The sequence below is a fragment of the Ptychodera flava genome, chromosome 11 (assembly GCF_041260155.1).
Source record: "Ptychodera flava strain L36383 chromosome 11, AS_Pfla_20210202, whole genome shotgun sequence".
Lineage (NCBI taxonomy): Eukaryota > Metazoa > Hemichordata > Enteropneusta > Ptychoderidae > Ptychodera > Ptychodera flava.
The window spans coordinates 14296628-14305715 of record NC_091938.1 but is presented as its reverse complement, the minus strand read 5'-3'; the positions used below and the strand labels follow the sequence as shown (position 1 = coordinate 14305715).

Sequence of the window (9088 nt, the reverse complement as noted above, 5' to 3'; positions counted from 1 at the left end):
GCCAAAGGCAGCCCTCCGGTTAAGAGGGTCATGGGCCATTACGTAAAGTCAACTTTATTCTAGTGGGCCACCAAAGGTGGCACGCCGGTAAAGAGGGTCGATCATGGCTATTGCATAAAGTAGACTTTACTGGACAGGGCCGCTGGAGGCGCGCGGCCATTACCATTATTCAGTGCGTGATCCCAGGGGTCCCTCAAAAATGTTTCTAATACAAGCTGCGGCTTCAATTGGGAATTTTATGGTAAGATTGCCGTGGGGTATTACATAAAGTCAATTTATTGTAGTGGGCCGCCGCAGGCGGCCCGCCGGTAAAGAGGGTCGATCATGGCCATGGCATAAAGTGAACTTTATTGTTGGTATTATGTTTTTGAAAATGTGGTGATCCCCCTTTCCTACCAGTGAAAAAGCGATGACCCCCCCTTTACGGATTCCAAAATTATGATGACCCCCCCCTGGATTTTGCCGGCCCCCCGGCCGTAAAAACTGAACGGTACCTTATGAAATGCCCTTGAGCACAGCATAATCTAATAATTTCTTGAAATGCCTGTTATTTTCACCCTTTCGCCGCCATGGTTTGTCCCATTTCTATTGTTTTATGGCAAAGATGGAACCCTTCACAGGGAAATAGAGATTGAACGGTTACAGTGCAGTAAAAAGTGTGCCCTTCATATTTTTGCGGGGGGGGGGGGTTGGATTTCAAACTGCTCGCAAGTTAAGAGAGCTGAATGAGATTCATGTCTGCAAAGTTCCTGTTTGTTGTGACCCGGATGTATCCTTTACATTCATGCACACACACCATCTCGGCGCTCGGGGTTGGGTAAACACTACATTTTGATGTCGTTTGACAACAACCAGGTTTTCCATCAAAATCAATCTCACTCTTTTCCGCTCTTGTCATCCCCTCCGCCCGATACGTAGAAAGCAGAGTTTCACATTTCTCATATAAGGGGCCTCCCCCACATTTCTGCATCCACAAAGGCATCGTCAAAAATACGATAGTTGGCGTTAAAATGTCAGGGTCCTTCTCAAATTTCTGCATCCATCCCCCTCAACCATTCTCATTCCCGTAAATGTAAATAAATGTTTGTCAAATCAACAACTCTCTCTGACTTGTGTCACCTCCTTTACCAGATAGGCATACAGCAAATTTTCACGTTTGGCGTTAAAATATCAGGGTCCTTCTCAAATTTCTGCATCCATCTCCCATCAACCATTCTCATGCCCGTGTTCTACACTTCCAACCACAACAGCAAAGAATGTACACCAACCACAGGAACACACCCAGCAACACAAAAAATCTATTGAGTCTGATTAGACAAAAAGGTTTTATTTTTTATCCCTCTACAGTGGTATATTTTCTATAAAATAAAAATAGTATCCCAGAATTCAAGAAATTAATACCTCATTAGAGCACTGCGTATGTGTGTCACCAGTGTGTCAGTCTAGTATTTTTGTAAGGGTGCGTGCGTGTCCCTGTGTGTGGTTGCGTACGCAAGTACAGGGTAATATACCTCTACATAAGTCAGGGGCGTTTATACAGCCTTTGCAAGAGTCGGCAGAATGAATCGCCACAAAATTACAGAAACTCCAATTATAATAATGATAACAATAATAATTCAATGGTTGGGTAATTAGGCACTAAAATATTACAGGCATTCTATATACAGATAGCAGCAACAGATTTGTAATATTGAAAATTTCATGTTTTATCCTTTGACTTTGTGTCAACTAACAATTGCCACTTATTTCTCATCTGGAAATCACTCAAAACAACACATCAAGACCTAAATAAACTATCGTTGACTCAGTTACCATGGGAAATGAAAGATTTACCAGCAAGAACAATGTTGCATTGCATGTCAAGTACAGACTGTCCCCTTTAAATTAAAAACTGGCTTTTGAGCCCAGCGTGTCACCTATCAATCTGACATCATATTTACAACATCTCTCACTTGTGTAGAATTTCTCTGCTACAAACAGTCAAAATCTTCTGTCTACTGTACACCCCCCCCCATCAAATAACAACTTGGTATTTGACTCAATCTAAAAATATGTCCAATAAGCCAGTTTCACTCGGCCCCAGCAATAACATAAATTTTCTCTGACCCTCTTGCGATCTTATGACATGAAAATTCCTCGCAAACTTGAACAAACATGGTTTATCTATCTCTGTGCACTTGATCACCATATTAAGAAACTTAAAATCAAATAACTAGGGGGCTTTATTCCTTCTACTTTACGCCTCATTGCATCACCAAATGAAACAAAATGGCCTCCAAACAAAGAAACGGGCCACCACTTTCCTGAAATGAAAAACATCCTTTCTATGTTGAAATAGGTTCTTCCTTTAAAGTGTAAGTATTTCATAACTAGACTCTCTTTCTCTAGAAATTTGTAACACAAATCATACAAGCTAGCTTTGTTTAGGTGAATATATTACCAACACTGAAAGTTCATCAAAAGAGGGCGCTAGTTCCTGCTTCTGAAGAATTACTCCTATTGACATTTCACCAAAAGAGGGGGCTGTTCATCTTGCTTTTTCAACAATTCTCTGAGTCTGAATCAAAAAGTTCTATCAATACATACTTGCAATTTTTTTCTCCTCTTTTTTGACTAAATAAGTGTTCAACACTATTTTTGATAAAAAATCCCTTCACAAATGCCATGGTTCAAACCATCGCAAAAACAAACATTTCACAACAAAAGTTGGGTAGTACAGATATACGTAATGCTTGAAAATGTACACATCTGAGGCAGAAGAAATTTTAATATTAAAGGAAAAATAAAAGAAAAGAAAGATAAAGTTGAAGAAATCAGCTGCAGAACTCTAATTATAAAGATGAATTCATTTTAAATGTTTCATGCTAGCTAACTGTACTTCTAAAAAAATTGTTATCACAACCATGAGGTGTAAAACTACTGCACACTGAATTCTCTCATAAACACGATGAAGATGGTTCTGAGTGGAGAGTAGCAATCATTTGTTTACATCATGGCTAAAGTATGAGTGGAGCCCTGCTTCATGTTGCTATATCGAAAACAGATATTACAAACTCCATCGGCTAAAAATGGTGACTATTTCATGAAAACCACGATATTGGATTGCCAACCAAAGTTCAAATGTATTTACCATGATTTTTGGCAAAGCTGCTGGTGACTTTATAGCAACACTGACATATCTGCCATTTGTTCTGCACTTCATGGGTGTGGCTTTGGCCGTACAGAAGCTCGGAATCACCTGAATTACATTCAATTTTGTACTTTCATACACATACATAATTACTGTGTACTTGAACTTTGGTGCACAATCTAATGTCCTGGCTGCTATAATAGTAATTCTACAGCGTGAACGTTCCAGACTTTTCACTTGCGTGGGACCATGTGCTCCCCTTCTGCTTTTCTCTGAGCCCAAACGTAATGAATATAAATGTCTCCACTGGATAGAAACATGGGCTGGTATGTGATGCTTCTGTTTTCAAATCAGACATGTGTTGGCCATATTGCTTTGCAATTTCTGATGGGTCTTATGACTAGGCACTCATGATGTGGCAGCCGATCAGGTTTCTAACATGCACATGCGTGGAAACCCTGCAAACTGCATGTTCAGTGTTCTCACCCTTTCAGCACCATGGTTTGGCCCGCACCCATTGACACCAATGGGTGCTTGTGGACCTGTTTACTGGGAATCAGGGGGGTGAGCAGGTCAGGTGCCTGCAATGCCAAGGAACACCTACAGAAACATGTTCACTGGACAGAAAACACACTCCAAAAGATGTAAATGTACCACTCTCAAAGAAAACAGAAAAGTAATAATACTAAGACCAGATTATCGGCCTTGTCAAATGAACCTGGGTATAGCGTATCAATGCCGTTCTAATTCAACACCTGTAATCTTTCTGCCCAATCTGAATCAAAACAGAGTGATGATTTCACGTAAAAGCACATAAAATACACATTACTACAAAAAGCCAACCCTATAGCCATGCCTTCTGTATACATTTTTTTTTTGTAATGATAAAACAATACGTACATAATTAGCAATTAGTTACAATGTATATATATATATGTATATGTATAGACACAAGATGTGTATACTTTGGACCACTTGAGAAAAGGTAATTGTTCTTGCTAAGTGTTACAACTCGGAGGTCGAAAACCCTCAAAATGACAGGGATAATAGAAAATCAGTAGAAAAAATATTTATTCTTTTTTTTCATATTTCTGTATTTCATCAAGCATGTTGTAGACTACTCGCCGGATAGTATTGTTGTCATGGTAACTGCCCATTGAAACAGCCACGGTTACGATGAGCATTATTGAAGGGGGAGGGGGGTTATTTCAGTTGATCTGCTTGCTATGCTGGTAGCTATGAGGATATCTGCATAACGGCAAAATGCACAGACACTTTATTATGAACCTTTTATTTTTTTTAGAAGTTTTTTTGCTTAATTTTTGTTGTACGTCTAAATACGTCCAATTTTTGGGTCATGTTACCAAGACAACAACACTACAGAATCTTGGAAAATGGCAGATCACTATGACATTGTACACACAAGGGAAATTTTAAAAATAAACATAAATAAACAAATACACACAGCACAGGCTCCGCAAGCAATGCTGTGCTTCAAACATAAAACGGGCAATTTCAACTTTGCAGATTTTGATGAATTTACATCCATAATTTAACAACAAAACATCACACATCCAGGCGATAATGAAGTAACATGCATGTGCCTCCTGACCTGGTCAATTATACTCATATATTGCCCTCTCTCAATAATAAGCTAATATTGCCTTCAATCAGAAATGCCTTATGTCTGAGGGTGATACGGAGTGACAAATCTCAACCAACTGAAGTGAAATTATGCGGTTCACGCCACCACTCTGACACAGTTTACATTATTGAAATAATAGAGCTCAAAAGGTCCGTAATAACGTTATTGACTCGTCTGATGGGTAAATACGATTATCAAGGTTGATAATAATGTTATTGGCTTGAGTAGTAAATAAATACGATTACCATTTCCCCTTCTACACGATATAAAATTTCATGGTCATTTTGAAGTTCTGTAACAATGGCAATCAATTTTGGACGGTGAATCACGGAAAAAAGTTCTCTATCTTTTTCCCATGTTACGTCTAAACATTCAAAATTTAGTCAACCATAATGTAGTAGAGATATATAAAAGTTGACTCCATCATTAAGCCGAGTCTGTAAATTCTAGATGAACGATTCAGGCTGATTCCAGAAATAACACAAGAACTGAAATCTTTTTTTTTTTCAACTATATGTGGTTACATTTTGATTATGATGGTAATAAATGTCCAAAACAGCGTAACCTCTAGGGTAATTTGTGTCCCTTTTCTCTTTGCAGTAAAATTTAACCTCACGTTTCCATGTATTTTGGCACATCAATTCTACTGCTACTGATCAAATCGCGTCTCAAGGAAAATAATTCATCAGTACGTGGTAATCTTGACTCTATGACAAGGAAAATACATAGTTCCCAAGTTATGTCATAGTGCAATATGCAAATTTTTGTGGGTCATAATAAGCAACCTTTGATCTTTGACCTTGACTGCAGCAGTGATGGACAAACCACTTTGTAAATGATGAACATAAATGAGTCAGGAGAATAAAATAAAAATTGAAAAAAAAGAATTGGATATTTTAGAGAAATCAACATAAAAATTTCAAAATTTCATCACAAAATGATTGCATGTCAGATATCAGAGAGACTTCGTTAAATTCCCCCGATCGACACCTTGTGTGTACAATGCCAGCTTCCAAATTAGCTATGAATTGATGGAGTTGACGTGTGTGTGGTTTGCTAGGATTGGTTGCGGTCCGTTCATGTTCTGGTTTTGAAGTACTGTATACACATCGTCTACTTTGGATAAATGTTCTAAGAATGGTATGAGATCTAGTAATTCTGTGTCGCACATGTCATCGAACCAAGAAGCTACAGGCACCTGTTGCAAAAAATTGACGGAAAGAAGAACAGTCAGTAGGGACACATCAAGAGTTAACTAACCATTTGAGTGCTGTCATTGTTCCCACAAAATTTTAGTGAAACATTTTTACCAATTTTTTATAAATTTTTCTGTAATTTTTTGATAATTTTGGACCCAATGGATATCATATTTCATTGGCTACAGTTTGTGATCAAAATTTTGACAAAAATCTGAAAAAAATTTGACTGGAGCATATTTTCTAAAGGTGACAAATGTTGACTTTGGTGCTCAAAGGGTTAATAAAATATCAATATTGTTGTACTTCTCATTACTTTGGCGAGATTTAATGAAGTCAATTTTGTTATATATATTGAAAACGCAAAGCCAATGAATACATTTTACGTGAGATCCTCAAAGCCAAACAGTGCTAAGTACCGATGTTTGGATGACAAATTTCTTCTGTTTGCAGTTTCTGATACTGTTTGCTGAGCAATCGGTATTTCTACATACTAGACAGAATGACTTATGTTTGATCCTGATACACAAGTCACATCAATATATATTCTGGAAAACTGCCTATGGTTTCTCTGTTCAAATTAATATGTATAATGACTTTCCTCTTTGCTAATTTTTTTTACAGCTTTCTGATTTCTTATCTTTGATATCGAAGAGAATAATTATAAATACTAAACAAAGGGAAAATATTTCCTATTTTCGAGAATTTATTTTGCAGCTACACTGTGTTTATTTGGATAGAAAGTATAAGAGAAGTGTTTATACTCACTGCATTCTCAGGGTGGAAGATGTAAGAAGCAGGGGAGTTGTCTACAATGACTATCCTTTTCAGCTCTCTCCCTAACCGACTGAGGTCCTGAAACAAAAAGCAGAAAGAAAACAAAAGACATTTGAGTATTGTAACATTGGTGAAGGTCACTGCTTCTTTGAGATCATTGAGAAACTTTCACAACTGCATTACTGACAGACTTGACGAAAGGTATCTGTTTAAACGTTTTAAGCCCTTCAAATCCTAATTTAGGTACAATCCTATTGGCTGAGGAGGTAAGTTTGGACCTATGAATTATGATATTGGAGTGACACACACACACACACACACACAACACTTTACATAGACACAGATGCAGACACTTTGTGATCATTCACATCTGATACTCATATATTTATTCTAAATGACAGTAGAATGATGAGTATCTTCCTAGGGAAGAGGCTGCATGAACAGATGAACAGAAACAAAACAAATTAATCCGTTGACAACTGACTTACCTTAACATAGTTTCCTCTGTGAAACACACAAGAATCCCTGAAGAGACGGGCCCTGAACACGCCCCACTTGTCAAGCAGGTCAGCCACAGGGTCTGCATACTGTCATCGGAAGAAAAAACAACAAAATTGTATATGTGAGGGAACATTTCAGTAATACTCTGGGTGAGTGGACTTATACTGGTTCAAGTCAAAGAGTTTGACATCAAATATCAGTGACACTGTGTACTGCTTGGAAAGGAATGGACAAATTCAAAGTGGTTTTAAAGAATGTCCACAGGAAGGATATTGAAATCATGGTAAAATTACTGTAACACCTGTGCACACTTTTGTGATGTTGTTCTATGTGATACTTGCTCATGTTATGAACTATTTTTATTAACCCTTTCAGCACCAAAGTCAATATTTGTCACCTTTAGAAAATATACTCCAGTCAATTTTTTTCAGGTTTTCGTCAAAATTTTGATAACAAACTGTAGCCAATGAAATGTCATGTCCTTTTTTGTCAAAAATTATGAAAAAAATTACAGAAAAGTTCATAAAAATTGGTAAAAATGTTGCATTAAAATTTTGGTGGGAAAAATTACAGCACTCAAAGGGTTAACTTCTGACGCTGGGGGCGCTGTTCTTTGCTTTGATTATGAACCCCTATAAAATGCATGTCACCCTGGCAACAATTGAGGACAAGAAAATCTACGATACAAAAGTCAACATATTGTGTGCGCTGTTATAGGGATGAAACAGAAATTTCATGACATTCCTAAATTGGTTTTAGGAGTTCACCGATTAAAAGAGTATACACTGTTTACAACATATTGATAATCACGTACCATCATGCTGAACATATTTGTCTAAAATTATCGCGACTATTGGCTTACAACTATCGCAAATACATATATCAATATAAAATTCAAAATATCGTGACTGTCAAGGAAACATGTAAGGGATATTTTCTCTGCCTTTTTTTTTAAAAGGTAAGAGAAGAAGACAACAGGATCATATAAGGTCTATGAAAACAGTATTCCTGACTCACCTTTGAAAGACTAGCTGTAAATAACACGCACTCAAACAGTTCACCCATTTTCTGTAAAAATTCATCCACGTAGGGCCTCTTCAAAACATACACCTTCCGAGTGATAACAAAAAAAGCAGATTGAACAATTTGAATGTGGGGGTGTTTTAATGGTTCCACTGATAGACCTCATCAAAATTTACGACTGACCAGCTTGTATTGTGCACACTTTGAGGTAAGATGTGAAGGTTATGTCAGGTTATCCTTTTAAAAAGTCAAGGTCACGGATAATTGAAAACAGGTGTTGAGTTTTAGTATGAAACAGTCTGTGGAAAGCAAAAGTTGTACATTTCGTTTTTTTATGTAACACCAATCCAGTTGTACTTTTACTTTTGGCATTGCATTTTATCAACTCATTATGGCTTGGCTTGCTTATTTTCATGTAACAAGATCCTAATTTTTTATCAATAAAAAAACTTATATTTCAATCCTGGATATGGTTATTGAGTGAAAGTGGACATTAGAAGTTCAGTATCTTGCTATATCATTTCAAAATAATCAAATGTGGTCTGCAAAATTCATTTCAAAATAATAAAATATAGATTGTAAAAATTCAATTCAAAATAATGAAGTCTAGCCTGCAAAATTTATTTCAAAATAATAAAATAAAGCCTGCAAAATTTATTTCAAAATGAAATGTAGCCTGCAAAATTAATTTTAAAATAATGAAATGTACAGTACAAAATTTTTGCAGTTTTATCCTGTGAAATTTGCATTCCACTCACTGACACAATTTATGATTGTTGACAGCATGTGCTGTGCAGCATATTTGCGCAAATTCCA

The 9088-nt window shown here is 36.8% G+C and overlaps 1 protein-coding gene across 1 annotated transcript in view; it reads right to left on the bottom strand.

Moving 5' to 3' along the window:
* Positions 1-1306: 1306 nt before the first annotated feature.
* The window catches only part of LOC139143573 (carboxy-terminal domain RNA polymerase II polypeptide A small phosphatase 1-like), a 42963-nt gene continuing 35181 nt past the window's right edge, over positions 1307-9088 (bottom strand). The window contains exons 5-8 of the mRNA XM_070714014.1: positions 8267-8359; positions 7237-7335; positions 6740-6826; positions 1307-5973 (exon numbers count right to left, since the gene is read on the bottom strand). Coding sequence (XP_070570115.1) covers positions 5797-5973; positions 6740-6826; positions 7237-7335; positions 8267-8359 — 456 coding nt within the window. The 3' untranslated portion in view covers positions 1307-5796. The remainder of the gene's footprint in view (positions 5974-6739; positions 6827-7236; positions 7336-8266; positions 8360-9088) is intronic.